Here is a 21,000-nt window from a genome sequence, read left to right on the forward strand (position 1 = left end):
CAATCGGCTGTACCACGCGAATAGTGAGTTGTCTATTATAATAAGCGAATTTTTGTTGGAGAAATATTTTGTCGTATGTTATTGATTTACATAATTTAATTGAGAGGGCGTGGTTATCAGTGACGGACAAACAGTATTCCATGTTTTTTGCAGTGACTTTGCCGTGAAACGGCATATAGACTCAGTCTATAGCTCTGGTCTTACAAAATAATCAAAATTTCTGAAAAATTTCCAACAAAAGATTGATGCTTATTACCGAAACAAATACTTTTGTTGTTGAATCAACAAAGCTAATGTTATGATTGTTGAAAAACAAGTCTGTTGAATATGTCCATAATTTTTTTCCATTTTTTATTTTTATGTAAATTGAAAATGGTTAAATAAACTTTAAATTTAGAAGAAATCAATATTTTTTGGCGAAGATTTTGTTTTCGCTGTGTGATTAGATTATACTTAGCAATGTTGTCTATTGCGGTTAAACAGTTGTTGTCATTTCATTCAAGTTAATACTCTTTTCAGATGTGTTAGCAATGGAGAAATATAACAATTCTCGTGTGCTATCACAGGTACACTTGTTATTAAATGGTTTATTAGAGTGATTTCAATTTGCGTTGTCTAATTGAAATTAGTTAATGGTTAAATTAATATGTTTTCTAGACTCATGATGCAATACGTGCTGCTTCAGACTTGTACGAGTCAATTTACTTATGGTTAGACACTGTAAAAGAAAGTCAATGTACATTAGATGAAGTATTAATTTGTTAACATTATTTTAATAGTTTAAGTTATTACAATAACTAATTTGTATCTTATTTACTAGGACTAACAAGTGATGAATAGAACTATTGATCGTCACATATCAACAGTCAATGTTGCTATTACCCTGTTGAAGACGGGAAATTTGGGAAATATGCAGTGGAAAAGGATCTTTTCAATCTTCTCATAGAAAAGAAGAAAAGTATCAAGGATCTTGTCCGTGATGCTGACTCAGTGCAGATTGCCAACAACGACAGTGGGTATGTTTCTGTTTCTTTATTAAAAACTGTAGAAGTTTTGTGTGAAATTCAATTTCTTTATTGTGATGGAAATTGAGATTCTATGGAAGATTCTTTTATGACACCCGTGGGATTTGATGGTTGCAGGAACAAGTTCTGTCAAGACTGTAGAAACACATACACTTACTACTGCAATGCAGTTGCTTGGTTTCAATAAATTCAAAAAAATATTCATTATTAATAATTCAAATTCTGTAATATATTGTTTTTATTTATGTAGTATTTTGAAGCAACAGCAAATAGAAGTTGTTGATGTAGCATTGTCAAAACGAGATTGTCAGATCATTATGCCAACTTGCTCTGGCAAATCAGCTTGTTTTCTCCTTCCTGGATTGGTTGAGCGTGGAATAACTGTTGTTGTTTCTCCATTGAAATCTTTGATGTTTGATCAAGTAAACCATTTAAAGAGTAAATGGATAATTAAAATGAATCATCATTTTAATTACTTGTTTAATTTGCTGAAATCTTGTTTTAGATTAATGTCAGTTTTGGTTGCGTTGAAAACGATGCAAATGCTACCGAATTTTTCATGTAATTTGACGCAACATTCTCCTGGTATAGTATTATGTAAACTTTATTTAAAAATTATAATTTTAAAGATGTTATTTTTTTTTCTCCTGAAAAGTTAGTCAAGGCATTAAATGAAGTTGGCGACCGATATAAGCTTCGAAAACTTTTGATTTTTCTTTTCCGGAAAGGATATTTGATGCGGTTAGTGATAGAGGAATCAAATTGTATTTCTTTATGGGGGACAGAATTTCGATGAGAATCAAAATTTTAATTATTGATATCGTTAATTAAAATTTTTTTCTCCTTTTTAGTGTGGAATACGGAATGCTTGGTGTGCTAAGAAAATGTTTTCCAAAAGTGGCCATAATGGCTCTAACCGGCACAGCCAACCTTGAAACACAAACAAAGATTTCTAAATCACTATCGCTACAAGATCCTTACACGTAAATATTACTAATTTCTCAAATAGAAATTTTTTATCTTTTATTTCTATTTTGACTAGGTCCACAACTAGTTGTGTTAGAGTTAACTTAAAAATAGAATTGATTAAAAAGTCAACTTCAGTCCACAACTTCCAAATTGTTACTGAAATGATTTCGGATAGTTACATGTCTTATTGCGGAATTAATTACTGTTCTTCCCGTTTTGAATGCGAATCACTTGCCCGTCACCTTGTCAATGCAGGATTTACCGCCGCTCCATATCATGCTGGTATGACTGATGTGCAAAGAGAATCTTTTCAGGGAAATTGGATGTTGGGACTTTGCCAGGTGATTCTTAATATTTTATTTTTTTAATGTTAAAAATCAGTTTTAATTTTTGACATTACTTATTAAATAATTCATCGTTTACTTCTTTTATTATTCACAGATCATCTGTGCTACTAACGCTTTTGGCAGGGGCGTAAACAAACCTAGTAATTATATTTTAATTTAAATGTAATTATTTTCTCTTAACTAATCTGTTTTATGTTTTCAAGATGTCAAATTCATCTTTGATTTACCAATGCCAAGCTCAATTAGTTCATTCTACCAGGAGTGCGGCAGAGCTGGTCGGGACAGTTCTATTGCTTCTTTTGTCCTTTTGTATCAATTTTATGGTCATTGTTATTTACAACATTTAATTAATGGTTGGTTACTATGATTATTATATTAAACTTATCATAGTAATGAATAATTAGTTTTTATTTAGGGAAAAAGATACAAGAAACTAGGGATGCCGAGACGAGAGAACTCAAGGAAATGTTGAGCTTTTGCGAGAACAGTTTTGATTGCCGCAATGCGTTGATTGCAAATCACCTTGGCGAGAAGCATATTTCATGCGAAAGAGATGGTCTCGTTTTATGCGAAAAAATGTACTGCTAAAGTAAGTCACTAATATGTTTTGTTTACGTTATATTACAATAGTTTTCATGCAATTGCAATATAGAAAGTTGAAACAAAGTTTTTTGTTCTACAAGAGGTTGAATGGATTATGAAAGTTATCTCAAACAACCCAAACAAAATATTCACGATTAATAAGCTGTTGGAAATGTTCACTTTGGAAAAAAAGAAGAAACTCTTTTGTAATGGTAGCTTTCAGAGCATAATTAAATTTTGTTTTTTTTTATTGTTATTTTTTCACCCAACAGATTGGAAACAATGCAATGTAAAGTCACTAATTCGACGTCTAATAATTGATGACATTCTTGATGAAGAAATTGTCACTTATCAATTTATTGACAGAGTCACTAAAAATATCGTTAGGAAATGTTATGGTAGACTACATTAGATTTTAAATTGGCCCATCTCTGAGGTTGGTTTTGCTACTTAATTAGAAATATTAGTAATTTTTAATCCTTGGAGGGGATAACCTCATCCTTTTGTTTCTTGTTGCTTCCCCTCTGCCAAGGTTATCCCCGAAGGTGATAACACTCTGCTTTTTATTTTTTTGTCATCTCCCATTTTTTCCCCCTTTCATTTGTTGCGTTCCCTCTACTTCCTTTCCAAATATTTCAAAAGGTTTTTTACCCCCGGCAATTTCCTCGTCAGGGTCAACATTATATGACGCCCACGAGATAGCGTGCATATACCCATTGTTGTGTCCACAAAAGTTTATAATGAGAAAATATAATTGGAATAACATGTACATTTTCAAATCAGTAAAATACAAGAAACCTAATTCAATTAGGAGAAACCTATTTTTTATTTGAAGTTAAAAGTTTTGTGGAGATCGGAGAAAAACTTCGAGAGAAAATTGACAACTACACGCCTGACGATAAAAGTAAAGGCCAGGCTCTGGTAGCTCCAGATAGTAGGAAACATCCCAGTCTTAGCAATTTAAAAAAAAGTATTCAACTGATGAAAACACTACAAAACAAACGTGTCGATAAATTTAACGCTTAATAAAATTCACGTCTGCTTTTGGCCTCGTGCTAATGGCATGCTGCGTTCATTAGGGGGCCCTAATTCACCTATTCTTCTTCATCGTCTTTTTCTTTTTCCTAGTGTGTTTCCCCCTTTCTTTTTATACGTCAATATGGCTGAAGCTGTTGCTGAACGGCGGTTGATTAATGCCATCCTGGAAGATGAAATGGTAATTCAATTTTATCTTTTTGCGTGCAGAAAAGAGTACGAAAAGAAAGGCAGAAGAGAAAGGGGAAGAAAGGGGTCGGCCCCTTTTTCTCACTCTCCCTTTGTCTTATGAACAAAGTCAATGCTTTTTAGGTTAAGGTTACTCCAATCTGAAAATTTTTGAAAATTTAGCTATATCCAAGATAGACAACCTCGTACCACTCTTATTTTAAAATTCATTTTTAGGTACGTTGTGGCATCTTAAATAAGTCCGGTGAGGAATTGGATACTGTATTTCCATACGATATTGACGGAAAACAAAAAATGGAGGAACACCGACTTCTCGAACATAAGTAAACGGTCCGTTAAGGTTAAATTTTAGCAAATACTAATATATTTCTTTTTACTTTTCACCCCCAGATCCTATCAGTGCACCAATGCCGTTTTGTGGTGCTATGAACACGGTGATAGAAAATATAAAATGGAGCGCCTTTCAAACAGTATAAAAAAACATCAGCAACCTTCTAATCCTGCTCCTGATCCTACTGCTCGGGCTCTTCGCGACGTGAAAAAGGTAGTGATGTGACGTTAGTGGATTCTCGAAACAGTAAAGTTATCCGTTAAGTTAACGGAGAAAGAGCTGCAAAAAAAGCTAAATTGGAGCCCAACAATCAAACCGACTATGAGAAAATATCATTAAAGTATGTATGTGAAATCGGTGACAGTGTTTCTGGTAAAATTGTTGTTAATAGTGACGTAAAAAATACTCATGAGAAAGTAAAACAGGATTTATCCTTAGTTGTAGGAAACGACAATTCATATAATGTTGGAAGAGAAGCTATTGCCCAGTGGGACCGGCATGGTAATAGGTCTGACCACGAGGACTGCCAGAACGGCTATGGCAATGCCATTACGACTATGGCTAATGTTACTATTGTACAGTAGTACTAATGCTTCAAAACACCAATGAGATTCAAATTTTTACTTACGCCACAGACACAGATAAAGACCACTGTTTATGTTAAGTTTTTTATTGAAATCGCCATCTAACGGAAGAAAAGAAAGTCCCAATGAAAACAACAACAACAAATTTAAAAAAGCGAGAGCCGTTGCTGCATTTTCAGAAGCCACCACTAAACTATCTAGAGTGAAATTAATAACAATTTTTGTGTCTATACAAATCTTAAGTTGAATCAATATAAACATTTTTTTTTTGGTTCACTATAAAGGCTAGTTTAACACAAAGTACGGCTTAGTTGTAGAAAAGCGATCGTCTAAAGCTTGACGAGGCCATTAATGTTACACTATAGCAAGGCTATAGTGGCTATAGTCGACGCCTGGACCCCTCCACGATGTAAAAGTTGCACGGGGACGTATCGACTTCTCTCCTCCGCTCCTGGCGGAATCGATGGGACGACTATGCCGCGCTCAATCAACTGGTATCATACCCGGCAGCCGAACAGATGGCAGCGCTTCGGATGTGCCTCGACCCTTCCATGCAGCAAGTAGTTGAAATTGTATTGGGGATCCTACCCACAACGGTCACTACGCCCGACGCTGTACTCGACCTCATCGGGAATTACGTGCGCGGAAAACGGAACGTGGCTCTAGATAGGGTTGCTTTTGAGGAACGCCGGCAGGGCCCAGCGGAATCTTTCGACGATTTCTACATCAGCCTCAGGCGGCTCGCGGACGCTGCAGATCTATGCGGCGCGTGTATCGACAGCCGCATGGCCACCCGCATAATGGCGGGTATTCGTGATTCTGAAACAAAGAAGAAACTCCTCGCCCTTAGCCCGTTCCCAGCGACCCAGGCAGCGGTAAATTTATGCAGAAGCGAGGAGTCTGCCCGGGCCAATGAAAAAATCCTCAGCACCCAGACTGGCGTCTCTTCCATTCAAGCTAAACAGAGCGGCCGGCACTCGTCGTCGGATGCATATTCCTGTGGTGCATGTGGTCGATCGCAGCATACTGCTGGCCAAATCTGCCCGGCCATCGGGAAAATGTGCCATATTTGCGGCAAGCCAAACCACTTCGCTCCCAAATGCCCCAACAAATCCAGCAAACCGAGACCACCTGGCGGCAGCGGCGGCTCTCGTTACGAGCATGGCGGTGGCGGCAACAAAACGGATGGTGGCATTGCCCCCAAAACCAAGATGGCACGCATATGCATCGGTAACGTGAAGGCTAAACACCGTGATCGCCGCACCCCCGTTATAGCCGTAGAAATATTAGACGGAAACGGGCTTTCAGCGCGGTCGTTTGCCAACGTTACCCCGGATCCCGGAGCGGAAGTCAGCGTGGGTGGGCTGGATTTCCTATCCGCTATCGGGCTGTCCGAATCGGACCTATCATCTTCTTCTTTCGACCTCGTGATGGCGGACAAGTCGGCCCCCCTCCTGTCGATCGGCCAGAGGGACGTTCGGATCCGATACGGCGAACAAGCAGCCACCATCACCGTAGTCATCTGTCCGGAAATTCATGGCGTCCTGCTGAGTTGGCTGGACTGTATCGCGTTGCGAATTTTACACAGCGACTACCCGCTACCACTCCCCCGCTTACCGGCATCCGTGCAGACGGTGACGACACCTGCTTCAAGCTCAAATGACGTCACCTCCGTTTTCCTCGAAAACTTGAACATCCCGTCGTCCCCATCTGCGGAGCAAAAAGCGGAGATTAAAGCTGCTGTGGCTAATCACTTCTCCGATGTTTTCGATCAGTCCACGGGCCTCCAATGCATGACGGGTCCGGAAATGATCATACAGTTACAAGAAGACGCCGTCCCATACTACGTTAATGGGGCACGCCCCATTCCCTTCGCTGATCGACCGGAGGTGAAGCAATTGCTGGACGATTACGTGGAGCAGGGGCTGATTGTCCCGGTAGAAGAAGCCACTGACTGGGCAGCACCGCTAGTGGTTCTTCGCCGTTCCAACGGAAAGCTGAGAATCGTCGTGGATCATACCCGCCTCAATAGGTTTGTCCGCCGTCCCACTCATCCCACGCGAACGCCTCGGGATGCAGTAGCGGAAATCGACAGCGGAGCTAATTTTTTCTGCTTCGACGCCGCGAACGGGTACTACCAGATCCCGCTACACCCGTCCAGCCAAATCCTAACAACCTTCATGACGCCGTGGGGCCGATTCAAGTTTTTACGGGCATCAATGGGGCTTAGTTGCTCGGGCGACGAATTTAACCGCCGTGCAGATATGGCGTTCGCCGATCAAGTCAACACTGTTCGTGTCGTGGACGACTTGCTCCGCTTCGACCGAGATTTCCCAGCGCACGTGAAAGGTGTGTGCGCTCTTCTCCAAGCGGCCCTTTGGTAGCGGTAATTTGGTAATTTGGTAATTTGCGGAACCCAAGGTAGCGTGGGTGGGATACGAAATCCAACATGGCGGTGTCACCGTCGATCCCAACAAGCTGCAAGCTATTTCCCGCTTCCCGCGCCCGAATAACATCACGGAGCTCCGATCCTTCATGGGACTCGTGGAACAACTCGCCGGCTTCTCGGCGGATGTCGCCGCTGCAAAAGGGCCGCTCCGCCCGTTACTCAGCTCCTGGAACTCTTATATTTGGACCGCCGACCATGAAATGGCGTTCGAGGCGGTAAAATCGGCGTTACTAGCGCCCCCAATTCTGGCCAGCTTTGATCCGTCACGGGAGACATCTCTACAGGTGGACGCATCCCGGAAAAACGGAATGGGGTACGCCCTCCTCCAAAAACACGATGCGCAGTGGCGGCTCATCGACGCCAATTCCCGCTGGTGCACAGACACGGAATCCCGATATGCAATCGTGGAACTTGAGCTGGCAGCGGCCGAATGGGCCATCCGCAAGTGCAAGCTTTATTTGAAGGGACTCCCTGCTTTCACGCTAGTGGTGGACCACCAAGCACTCGTGCCCATCCTTAACACTTACACCCTTGACGCTGTGGAAAATCCAAAAATCCAGCGCCTAAAAGAGCGTCTGGCCCCGTATATTTTCACCACCGTGTGGCGCAAGGGGAAAGAGCATGCCATCCCGGACGCTCTATCGCGGGCACCGATAAACGATCCCGGCCCGGACGACGAAGCAGCCAACTCGGACGTCACAGCATTTGCTCACCGCACCATCATCTCCCGGATCGCCGCCATCTCTTACGACGACAACTTGGATCCGGATGAATCCGCCGTCCCTCCTCATTTACCCGACCCGCTAGTCGATGAGATCCGTGCGGTGGCCGCGAGCGACGGAGAGTACTCCGCCCTAATCGCAGCAATCGAATCTGGTTTCCCCGAGCGTCGAGACCGTGCACCCGCCGCAGTGGGAAATTATTGGGGCATCCGCCACCAGTTATCAGTGGAACAAGGTATTGTGCTGTTCGGAAACCGCATTGTAATACCTCAGGCGGCCCGAAAGAATGTCCTCCGGAAGCTCCAGGCGGCTCACCAGGGAATCGTGCGGACGAACAGAAGGGCCGGGCATTACAAATGAGATCACGACACTCCTTTCAACCTGCTCTACGTGCCAGGAACGCCTGCCGAGCAACCAACAGGAGCCCATGATGTCTGACCCTCTCCCGACACACGTGTTTGAGGATGTTTCGGCCGACCTGTTCCAGTCGGGCCAGCTACACGCGCTTGTCTACGCCGACCGATTGTCGGGATGGCCGGTTGTCCACAGGTGGAGGCGGGACCCAACCGCGCGGGAAGTGTTGCACGCCGTTATCGACAACTTCGCCGAGCTTGGCGTCCCAATGCGCTTCCGATCCGACAACGGGCCTCAATTCGACGCGGGCGTTTTCCGATCTGCTATGGACCGATGGGGAGTCGCCGTCAGCAATTCTACGCCGAACTATAGCCAAAGTAACGGCCACGCAGAAGCGGCCGTTAAGGCCGTCAAAGAATTAGTGGAGAAAATCTCCCCATCCGGAGACCTGGACACTGAGGAGTTTAAGCAGGGGCTACTGGAATTCCGGAATACCCTCCGGGAGAATGGATTATCGCCCGCTCAAATGGTGTTCGGACACCAGCTTCGCTCGATCGTCCCGGCTCATCGTTCGGCCTACGCGACGTGTTGGAAATCCGTCATGGAGGCGAGGGATCGCCAGGCGGCTGCGAACGCGGACGCCAAAACGCGCTACGACCTCCGTTCCCGCGGCCTCGAACCATTGCCGATCGGCACCAACGTGCGCGTGCAGGACCCTAAATCGAAATTGTGGAGCCATGTAGGCGTGGTCGTTGCGATTGGGCGCTATCGCGCGTACAGAGGGAAATTTGCAAGCGGCAGCGTACTATGGAGAAACCGGCGTTTCCTGCGTCGCCTGGTGAACACGGGCGGCAGTGAAGGTGACGACGACGGAGCTCAGGATCAGGCGTGCGACAATGGTGGCGACGGGCGTGACGGTGCGCCCCATACCACGGAAAAGTCAGGCGAGGACGAAACGGCCGTGCACGTCGACGATAAGAGCGCCTCCTCCCGTGTAAATCCGCCGGCCCAACGCCGAAGTGGCCGCCGTCGGACCCCGAAAGTCATTGTGTCTATGTAAGCTATGCTCACCGTATATGGGTAATACTGTGTGTTCTTGATTTTACATGTATCCCCCTTTTGGTGTCTTGTTTTCTCTCTCCGTTTCTGTTCTGGGAAAGCGGCCGCGGAATTCCCGTCGGCCGCCCCGTATATTTGTATGCTTTTGATTTCGCTACTATCATTTGTGTGTATAAGCTGTCACGCCCTACTTGGGTAAAATTGTTTACGGCGTGACAGCTTGGGGAGAGTTGTTGTGTTATTGTGCCCTTCTTCCCGCGACCGCTAGATGTCGTGCGGCGCTCAAGCGCTGAAGCTTGGAAGCAGCGAGCAGGAAGAAGGGCAGTCTGGTTTCGGCTGAGTCTGTAGAGAGAAGCTCCTTTCGCCTCGCTTAATACACTCCGTTAATTTACTTAAATTAACTACCCGGATTACAACCTAACACCTTTCATTGCCACCTTCTAGGATTGTTGAATTTATTCTGGAATGGTTTCATCCCAATCAATCTTCTTCTCCAAAAGTTGCCGATAAATTATTTTTAGCAACAGGACAATTGGGGCCAAAAAAACCTAGTGGGTCAAAAATTCTGGCTGAAATACTACTAAAAATTTTCCTTTTTGTGATGTTTTCTCCTATTTCTTCTGCTGCTTGAACAATTAAAGAAGGCTCGAATGGAAACGAGTTGGATCCAGTATCTCACCGGATCCCGAGCTCCTTTTGCTGATTGTCCAAAGAAGGGGATAGGGGACCAACTGCTTGGTTTTCAAGTCCTTTTTCCAAATGCTGGAAGAGCTCTACACTATTCGTTGCATGTAGCTCCTCATGTTGAGTCGTACTTCACGAAACAGAGTGTTTGTTTCGTCGGCTCTTGTCTTAGGCTGTTTCAACTTTGTCCTTACCACCTAAATAGTCGTCAACGTACAGCTGTTCCATGAGTTGGCTCACTCTGTCTGGAAAATGTGACTTAACAGCCGCTCGAAGCTGTTGTTTATTCAATGGCAACTACTGTTTTATTAGAGTTATGCTGTATAGAAACATTTGCCTGATCTTGTTCTATTATCCTTGTATCGTCTGCTCGTCTGTCTCTTTTACGTCTCTGTTCCTATCAGACCTCGTGTTAAATTATCTCAAGACTTTACAAGTTCTATCTCCAAGCATAACAAGAATATACATCTCCATTCATCGGTATATTCCCTTTAGCAACAAAAGCAAAATTGACTGGAGCTGAGACTAAATGGTACTCTTTTCCATTTAAAGACAATTAGAGAGGAGACAATTTTATTTGGATCCATGGAAAATAAAAACCTTATTGCTTCTGCACCTGCGGGCTGTAGCGCTACGTTAAAAAATGCTTTTCGATGTCTGCTATCCAGGCATAGGGATTCATCCGGAATCACATCGCAGTTGAAATGAGATCTCGGTTTAAGTTCTTTATAGTCTCCAACACTTCGTTTAAACTTGGTCCATATTTGCTTTTTGCTGCTCTTTAAAAAACTGGAAGAATTTTTTTCGTGTACTTGTCTCTTCTGTAGATTGGATTGTGTGGCACATACATATGATGATCTTCAAGTTCCATGTATGCATCATCCACAAGCTGGTTGTCAATGAGCTGTTGGATCTCGTTGCTGTAGTTGGCGAGATCCTGTGGAGTTTTTCTAATTATTGTGATGACTTGCGATATTGCAACATTGTATTGCCCGTCGGCTACTTGACAGCCTCCCATCCTCCCCTTGAGTTTACCCTTTGTCTAATCGACACAGTAGATACACGACTGAGGCCTAGTACACACCCGCTACTCAGGCCCCTCCATTACTTTACACGACTCAATACATTCAGTTAATTCAATCATCGACGTCTAGTTTATTCCGCCGAGTGACGTCATTACAATTCTTGCCAGAGGGCTTTCGAGTCTACCTGTGGCCAATTAGAGATTCTTTTTCAGTCTCCATTTGTCTGTTTTCCATGGTGTCGGGGTGCAGTAGCGACCTTCTGGAAGTCTTGTGATTTCTTCTTCAAAACAGTTGAAACGATCGTCTGGTTTCACTGCGTCTGTTCCATCCAAGTTTGCAAAATTTTCGAATTTCCAAAAGAGAAAAATATTGAATTTAACAGCATTAAGTTCGTCTTCTTCCATCCTTTTCTTGTTGCTTTTTCCTTCCGGTCCATCTGCGTCATCTGAGGGTGATGTTTTTTTTTATTTGGGATGTGGAGACTGGATTTTCTAGTCTGCGAAGGAAATTCTTTTTTTTACTGGGCTTGGTAGACTTTAGTTGAACTGGCACATGCCGTTGTAAATGATGTAACGACCTGTGCTGATGAATAATTGTTGTTAGAGATAAGGTACGTGTTGAATGATTTTTTTACCCGTTCGAGATGGCGTTTTTCTTGATAGACCGCCTTGCATGATCCAAAATGCAGTAGTGTAGTCTCTTAATCCACACGGGATTGAATTGATGCTCCACTGTCAATGATCAAGTTGATTTGATCCATGCCAACCAGAATTCCAGATGGTTCTTTTTCTTCCGTTTGAATCCTATAAAATCTGTCGTCTGCAAGTCATTCGTTTTTCAGTCGGAGTTGTTCTGCAAATATTGATTTGATGTGTGGACCTGTATTGGGGATACATTCAGATTCGAAAACAAAAAGATTTATTATTAGGGCTCCTTCCCAGGTGCCCCGCACTCTCTACTCCACCAAGCTATTAATTTCTGGTTGTTTCTCTTCTTCTTGTTGGAACTATCTGATTGAGAGATGTTTTACCTGTTTTTGTTTTAAATTGAGTTCTTTTGAAATAGACTTAAGTACCCATTTCCCAGGGCAGGGCCCGGTAGTCTAAAAAAACTACCGCTACCGCGTCAGCGGTAACTTAAAAAAGAAAAATTTATCGCGGTACGGTACTACCGCGGTAGTTTAAGGGACTATCGCGGTAGCGGTAGTCGTACTGCGGTAGTATTTAATTCTTTTGCAAATGAAAATGTTGAAATGTTTCAAATCCATTTCAAGCGGAATATAGAAGAGTTGATATACTTTCATTAAAAATTTTCTTTTTAATTTGGATCTAAAAACCCATTCCTCAGTGGCAATCACGATTTATTTTGATTAATGAATCAAAATCAGAAATAATTTTTTTTGAAGTATTGTATCAATAAAAAAATTCAATCAAATATGTTTTGATTTTGAAAATACATTTTTTTTTTAATTTATCTTGGCAAAAAGATTCTCATTTGTATGATTTTCTCGTCTTGTTACAATTTTATTATTTATCCGTGATTCACTGTGTTTTAAACCGTTTAAATCACGAACTAAATTAAACATCCTTGCATGATTTAATTCTCGTAATTAAATAAATTAGAGTTAATTTTTGATTTAATTTAACGAAACGGTTTAAAATAAAAAATCATTCAAGAAACTGCTCACTGGTACAATAGATCTTTCCAGCAAGGCAGAACAAACGTTCCAACCATGCAGAGTACGGAATTGCGACGTTTTATTTCAGAAGCCGTGAACGCGTGCGCGTGCTTCTGGAAAACAAGCGTTCTTCTCACTCAAGGCGCTAGGCGCTTATACGCCGCTCATATTTAATTCAAGTTGACCTACAATGTCGTGAAATTTCATTCGCAAATGTCAATTAGAAAGTTTAAGAATGGATAACTATGATTGTTTGGCCTAAAAACGTGAAAGATTGGTGATCCAACAGAGGCCTGATGAATTGCCCCAGAAAAATTAGAGCGCCATCTATTGTTTTTCTATTGTGTTATACAAAATCAGCGCTAGATGGCGTGGAAAACTACCGCTACCGCACGGTAATTTGAAAACTAACGCGGTACTGCGGTAGAGTAAAGTCGTGCGGTACTACCGCGCGGTTCTACCGCTACCGCACGGTAGTACCGCGGTAGTAAGTTCACCGCGGTGATCCAGCCCTGCCATTTCCTGTGGCTCCCTTTTTCAGCGAATTTGTTGGTTTTGGTTTCTCTACCATACGATTACTAGTACTGTTTTCAACATTATGTTTCCAAAAAAAATTTAATTTTTCTTGATATTTTCGTCGTTTTTTCGAGTATTGGTCTTATTAAATTTAAACAGTTTCTACCAAAAATTTCTTTTCTTCTGGACCCATTCCATACATATCCTCAGTATGTTGTCGAATGCGAAATCAATATAATATTCTTGTTGTGAATAGTAGGTTAGAAGATAGAGAAATGTAGGATTTATCCAAGAAATAGTGTTTCCACATCCACCTACTTCTTTGAAACTATCACTTTTGTGTTGAATACTAAGTCGTCATCATATATCAGTATAAGGCGTTTGGGGGCACAGTATCTATTTGATCCAACTCGAAGATCATTCACCGTGAAAAATATAAAATGGGATGATACAAAAGCAGAATTGTATCAAAAGAGTTTTCCAGTTAGTATTATATATCTTCCATGATATTCCTGTATTTATTAATTGAACTATTTACAAGAAAGTCGTTATTTTTGGCAGAAGAGAAAAACGCAGACTCCATTTCACTTTCACCACCAGCAAACATATCGCTGAAACTTTTAAAATCTTGTCATGGTTGGTATGTGCTAAAATGTTACTGTTGAAATTGTACGGAAGCACCATTTCTAGCTTTGGTCCATTTTTTGGCATTTTCATCTTCATTTCTATGGGAGGATTAATTAAACAAAAAATAATAAAATTGAAGTTTAAGTTAGGCTGAAAACTTGTTGAGTTTCCTTGAAAACGAATAGAAAGGACGCTATATAAATTGAATACATACAATACATACATACAACATTGTGGGCCTTCTAGCAAGTATATGCAAACGTAAAACGATTAGGCTGTGCCTTCCCTTGAACTTCAAAAAAATTGTTTAGTCACATTATCACTCCAATTCCAACCCTAAAGTTTTGTGCAGACGTCGTCTGCAAGTCATTCGTTTTTCAGCCGGACTTAAATACTTCCCTTCAACTTCTTCCATAACGAAAATTAGAAATAGGTATTCCTTAACTTAAAAAAAGGCTCAACATATCGAGATTGATTTGCTGGACAAATTCTTTCGAAAAAATTAACAATTATTAGATGTAGCTAGGTATTTGACAATTTGGTCACCAGGAGCATGGTCCGTATTCTGTAAAATAATTTTGACCAACAATAATGCTGAAGTCTGGCTCAAAAAATTCAACAACAAAGGAGAAGGCACTGGACTGCATTTCTATAAACTTGTGGAAACAATCTGTTTGAAACCCGGGTTTGTTGAGGTTGAGAAGGCTTTTTTCAAGCAAAATCAAATGACTCACCTCACAAGACTTGATCGGAATCTAATTCAATCAAAACTTTTTCGTTTGTGGAAATCTTAGGATGATAAAGATAGAAAAGATTGAGAGTTAAAAGTTGCAGAAAAAGAAACACTTCTTTTCACTCCAAAAACATGGCTAAAAGTTAATTTTAATTTCGGTCTAACTGTCGGCTAAGTTTTTTACACTTCCAAGATACTCAAATTTGTGCTCTATCGGACGCACCTTTATAGATTCACCCGAATCTCACAAAAAAAAATTTTTTCTTGCTAAAACATGTGCTGACCAAAAAAAGGATGGCCGATTCATATAAATTGTTCATCTAATTATCCATATTTTATCCTGCCACTTGCCAAAACACAACAATTTTTATGTTACATTCAGAAGTTGGCAGAATTATATAAATAATTTGCGTTGCATTCGGCCAAATAGTTTCTGGACAAATCTTATTACTTTATTCAACCAATCCAACTATTGTTACCATCATGATCTGTATGGTTGCCATTAACAGATGAAAAATTAAGTGTTCACGTCCATCTACTTATTAAAACCTGTCATTGCTGAACACAGAACTGAACAGAACATGAAACAGGAAAAAGGGAAAGCAATCGCGTTATTTCAGGAAATTCAATAATTCATTTTACTCTTTAAAAATCTTTGAATACTTGAAGAACTCCAACAAATAAAATATATTTCACTAATTATTGGGAGGGGGGATATGTGAGGCATTTTTAGAACGTCAATTCTATTGCACTGGCGGTCCGCCAGTGCATTAAGGCCAATTTTGGCTATTGCACTGGCGGTGATAACTTTATATGTTTTTCATGAGAAGCAACTTAAATATGAATATATACATAAAAATAAAAAATGGAGAGAATTATACGCCCCCAATTTATTAGTATCCAACAGTTTGTGGGTGAAAATTTTGGCTGTCTGTGTGTGCCGTTTGCTGATTTTGTTCAGTTTTTGGCTATAGGCCTAATTTTTATTTTTATCACGATAATTTTCCTCCTCGTTTTATTTAAATATTTTGTTGTCACGAAGTGGGCGCCTCCAAAATGAGGTGTCCAAGGCGGTTGGAAGGTCCATTTGAGGTTGGCCTTGCCAGAAACCGAACGACAAAGCGTTGGGGCGGGTTGTTTACATGCATGGTCACTCGCGCCATATTCCTGGAGCTCGTCCCGTCGCTCTCAACAAGCGATTTTCTGTTGGCCCTGCGAAAATTCATTTCTCTCTACAGAAAGCCCGAGGCAATTCATTCTGATAATGGAACTAATTTTTTCGGCGCCGAAAGGGAGCTGCGGGAAGCCGTCTCAGAAATGTACGCGTCCCAGGCGATCCCAGATTTCATGAAAAGGGTCAGCATCAAATGGACCTTCCAACCGCCTCGGACACCTCATTTTGGAGGCGCCCACGAATCGCTGGTCCGTTCCACCAAGAAGGCGTTGTACAACGCCTTGGAAGAAAAGAACAGTTTCCGTCACCCGACTGAAGATTTGCTCAGAAAATTATTGTATGAAGTAGCCGGACTGCTGAATACCCGACCGTTGACTTATGCCAGTTCCGATCCGGCGGATTTCCGCCCGTTAACGCCGAACGATTTTCTAAATCGGCCGCTAACTGCATATCCACCAGCTGGATCATTTGATGACGCCTCCCCGCGAGAACACTATCGCTATCTTCAACGAGTTCTGAATCTCTTCTGGGATATGTGGAAAACGGTGTATCTGCAGTCGTTGGCATCCCGAAAGAAGTGGAAGGTGAGGGAGAGTCCGAACCTGGAGGTGGGCGATATCGTCCTCGAAGTCAACAAGGGATTTGGACGTGGTGAATGGAGCATCGGCCACGTCGCAAAGGTCTACACAGGTGCAGATGGATGTGTCCGAGCCGTTGACGTTCAACTCCCAACGGGAATCTTCCGCCGCGGGATTACAGAATTATGCCTGTTGGAATCCATCTCGTCCGTCAAAACGGACTCGGGGGAGGATGGATCGCCGAAATCCGTTCAATGTTAGTCTGGCAACCCCGAGCCATTTTCCGCTTTTCTTTATTGCCTTCCCTCTCTTTAGCCCTCCTTTTTCACGAAGTGAACCCTCGTTTATGTTATCCGTTTTTTTTATACTAGTAAATAATTTGACAAATCACTTTGTGATTCTTTCTTTCCATAGTTTCAGTTACTGTTTTAGTAGTTCTGATAGAAATGGCAGAAGCCCCATTAGAACACTTTTTATCTTCTATTCAAAAATTGACTTTTTCTTCTTTTGAAGAAATTATTGTACTTAAAGATAAGTTACGAGATGAATATTTCTATCCTTTACGCATGGAGTCCAGAACAGTCGAAGCACATAACGAAAAGGTATATATGAGGCCCATAGTCAGCTTAATTCATATGCCGACTTTTTTTTTTAATATAAAGGTGCCGCTATAATAGATGGAGATGGAGGAATGGAAATATCAAAGTACTATAATTTTAAAATGTTCTCATTTCGGAGAACACAAAAACCGCAAGAAAGGGATGAGAGAGGTTTCTGAAGCATACGCCTGTGGATGCAAATTTGAAATTTGTATTTCTTTCAATAATAAATTTGAAAAATACGTTGTCTACTATTCTCACCTTTTCCACCAAAATCACCCAATTTCAGAATCACTAATATTGACATATCGCGTAAAAAAGTAAGTCTAGTGCCATGTCATTCCAAGCACAGATTAACTTTAAATTTTTTTGTAGGAATATTCCACATGAGGCTATACAGTACGCTGAGAATGCTCTACTGGCCGGTGCTGTTACTGGCAGAATAAGAAAACAGTTGCATATATACTACAACTGCCTTTTGGAATAAAAAACCTGGCAAAATATGAAACAAAAAATAGTTGGTTTACCGAAGGACGAATGGAAGAATGCTGCCCGCCTTTTGAAAACATATGCCGAAATGGGATGCACCGTCAAAATTTTGCACGACGAAGACATTTTTACTAAGATATTCGTGCAAACGAAGACTCAGAAGGAACTGTTTTCCAAATTTCCAGAAGTGGTTATACTAGACTCTACTTATCGAACTAATAAATTTAAAATGCCGTTATTTACTGTAATGTTAGTAGATAATTTTGGTATATAACCTATTGGAGTTGTCTTCATGAAAGACAAAACTGTGGCTAACATCCAAACTGCCTTAAAGATATTTGCCTCGGTATAATCTATTAAAATTATAACTTTTGTATGATTTTATATTTCAACTTCCTTTTACCTTGATTTTAATAGTATAAGGATGTCGAAAAACCAAGGTGGTCGTCACGGACAAGGATTTCAAAGAATTGGCGGCAGTCGAAGTTGTTTTTAAATATGCCAGAAGTTTGCTTTGCCATTTCCATGCGCTTTCTGCAGTACATAGACGAATAAAAGAAGAAGGATTGCATCAGTCCAGAAAAGAAGAAATTTACAAGCTTTTTGAAGGCGCCGTTTATGTGGATAACGAAAAGACGCAAAAAACAATTTGAAAATTAACTTTGTAGCCTTGAAGAGGCTAATCTAGCCCACTACTTGAAAACCTGTTGGTTTAATTTAATAGAAATGTGGGATGCATTTTACAGAAAAGACCTTTTTTTAATGGGGAACAACACGACAAATAGGCTTGAACGCTACCACTCCACTCTAAAAAAAACCATGCAGCATCGCCAATTAAGATTTCCGGAACTTTTGCAAATCCTTCTGGATATTTCCCTTCTTTGCGAAGAAGACGGTACCCGTAAGGGTTTAAAGTCTTTGGTTTGGTTCCCTACTGGTGTACTTGATTCTTTCATGCAGAAGATGACAAAAACCTTTACGCCATTTGCCAGTAAACTAATAGCCGATCAGTATCATGCTCCAAAGGGATTATGCACATTTATAACAGTAAGAGATTTTTAATGACATTATGTATAGCTTAACTTCGTCTATTTAACCAATAATAACTATATACAGTAAATTCCTCATTAAACAAAAGTGACTGCACATTTTTTAAAGGATACAATCTTCCGTGCTGACACATTATTTACTAAGCAGTCACAATGGACAAACTACTTATACTTGAAGGCAACCCACTTTGGCATATAAGGAATGAATCTGAGGTAAAATTAAAAGTTTTAATGATTTGTAAAGGAAATTTACTGATTATAACTTTAATTGCAGAGTCCGGAAGACGAAACAGAAGGAAATTCGGGCGAAGAGATTACTTCAATTAATAAAATGTTTTTTTATAGATGTGAACCCCTTTTACCGGGACTTGAAAAGTTATCCCTCGGTGGACGGGCATAGATGCAAATGAGCCTAGCGAACTCCACATCTTCTGCGACGCCAGCGAGATAGGATTTGGGGCCGTAGCCTATGAAAAGCAAGGGTCAACCATCGCCCTCATTGCGGCCAAATCAAAGGTGGCGCCGCAACCTAAAAAGGCAGTGACCATCTCTCGGCTCGAACTGCTGAGCAACCTGATGGCGTCGAGTATTGGTGGATTGGTGAAATACTTGATCAACACTAAAGGTACAGAGAAGAGGGATGTGATCATTTTTTTTTTTTGTTTTTTTTTTTTCGATATCCTTCCTTCTGTTGTTCCTCTAGTTTCTTCTTGTTTGTACGACGAAATCCTTGTATTTTCTTGGGAAGATGACTTCTCGCGTGAGTATTCTTCTTGGCGCTGCGACCTTAGCACCAGCATTTGTCACAGCAGTTTTTGGAGCTGTGACTCTTGCTTGTGTTCCAGTCGCTGTCGCCGCTGAATCTCCTTTGCTCTCTTGTGCTTCATTCCCTATTATAGGTTGCGGATTTTTGGTGGCTGCTGCTCGAGCATCAGATTTTTCCTTAGCATTCGATGACGCTACGGTCATCTCTTCTGCTCCCGTCGCGGCCGCCGTTGCTGCTTCTTGATTCTGATTTTCATTTGTGTGTATTCTGTTGTTTGGGTTGTTGTCAACTGGCGCTCGAGTGCGTGATTCCACGACAGTCAAATTTTTATCAGCTGTGAGGGTTTCACTCACTCTCGTTCCGGTTGCTTCTGAAGCTGCTTTTTCAATGTTGTCTGTTTGTTTTTCACTGTTACACTTTTTCATTCGATCCACATGCGTGACGTATTCTTTTCCTTTCGGCGTCAGCAATTTATAGTTCACTTCTGATTTCTTTTCTAGTATTGTATACGGTCCTTTTCACCTCAATTTTCCTGGGATATCTTCGTCCACTTTTATCATTACTTTCGTGCCTACGTCGTACGTCTTTGCTGTTTTCACTTTTCTGTCGTAGTATTGTTTTTGGATTTCTTGGGCTTCCATTAGGCGGTCTCTTGCCGTTGATTTTGCCAAGGTCCACATTTTGGCGAACGCCATATTTTGATCCGTTATGAGTTCGTTTCTTACCGGTGCTAGAACGCCTCCTGGTTCTCTTGCATCCCTTCCAAACATTAAGTAGTGAGGTGTGTATCCGGTGCTGGCGTGTACCGACGTGTTGTACGCGAATGTCGCATGTGAAATGTAGTCCCAATTCGTCCGTCCTTTTGACAGATAGCTGGCCAACATGTCTGTCAAAGTACGGTTGAATCTTTCGACTAATCCGTCACAGCAGGGTCTGTACGCAGTTGTTTTCTTTCTTTTTACACCCAGTTGACTGTAGAAATCGTCCATTGTTTTTTATAAGAAATTTGTACCTTGGTCCGTCAGTACTTCTTCTGGTACTCCATGCGTTAAGATAATTTTATCTCTGAACGCTTCATGGACACTATCTGCCGTTTGATCTTTCATAGCTTCTGCTATCATATACCTTGTTGAATACTCGCCCATCACGAGTATATATTTATTTCCTTTTTCTGTGAGGTCCATTGGTCCTTGAATGTCCATTGCCATTAATTGCCATGGCTTATCCGGAGGTGTTATGGGATTAAGTGGTGCTTTACTTGACCCTAAAGCTTTTCTCTTTTCGCAGATTGCACATTTCTTTACGTACGTTTTTATCTCTTTAATCATTCCAGGCCAGAAATACCTGCAGCGTATTCTGCCTATTGTTTTCTTTGTCCCTAAATGGCCTGCCAATGGGTCGTCGTGGTATCTGAATAGGATTTTCTCTCTTAGCGC

At 41.4% G+C, this 21,000-nt stretch overlaps 3 protein-coding genes across 3 annotated transcripts; all 3 read left to right on the forward strand.

Moving 5' to 3' along the window:
* The first annotated feature begins 530 nt into the window (after positions 1–530).
* LOC124342749 (Bloom syndrome protein homolog) lies at positions 531–2,929 on the forward strand. The gene is made up of 9 exons (XM_046795930.1): positions 531–566; positions 658–710; positions 1,276–1,447; positions 1,531–1,586; positions 1,877–2,008; positions 2,068–2,335; positions 2,436–2,481; positions 2,545–2,694; positions 2,757–2,929. The coding sequence occupies exons 1-9, from the start codon at positions 531–533 to the stop codon at positions 2,927–2,929; spliced, it is 1,086 nt and encodes a 361-aa protein (XP_046651886.1).
* A 2,651-nt stretch (positions 2,930–5,580) lies between these two features.
* On the forward strand, positions 5,581–9,647 carry LOC124342829. The gene is made up of 3 exons (XM_046796053.1): positions 5,581–7,404; positions 7,484–8,557; positions 8,631–9,647. The coding sequence occupies exons 1-3, from the start codon at positions 5,581–5,583 to the stop codon at positions 9,645–9,647; spliced, it is 3,915 nt and encodes a 1,304-aa protein (XP_046652009.1).
* Positions 9,648–16,226: 6,579 nt separating this feature from the next.
* LOC124342911 lies at positions 16,227–17,335 on the forward strand. Its single transcript, XM_046796125.1, has 3 exons — positions 16,227–16,917; positions 17,076–17,263; positions 17,324–17,335. Exons 1-3 carry the CDS (start codon positions 16,227–16,229, stop codon positions 17,333–17,335), a joined length of 891 nt encoding a protein of 296 aa, XP_046652081.1.
* The last annotated feature ends 3,665 nt before the right edge of the window (positions 17,336–21,000 follow it).

Source organism: Daphnia pulicaria, chromosome 1 (genome assembly GCF_021234035.1).
Source record: "Daphnia pulicaria isolate SC F1-1A chromosome 1, SC_F0-13Bv2, whole genome shotgun sequence".
Classification (NCBI taxonomy): domain Eukaryota; kingdom Metazoa; phylum Arthropoda; class Branchiopoda; order Diplostraca; family Daphniidae; genus Daphnia; species Daphnia pulicaria.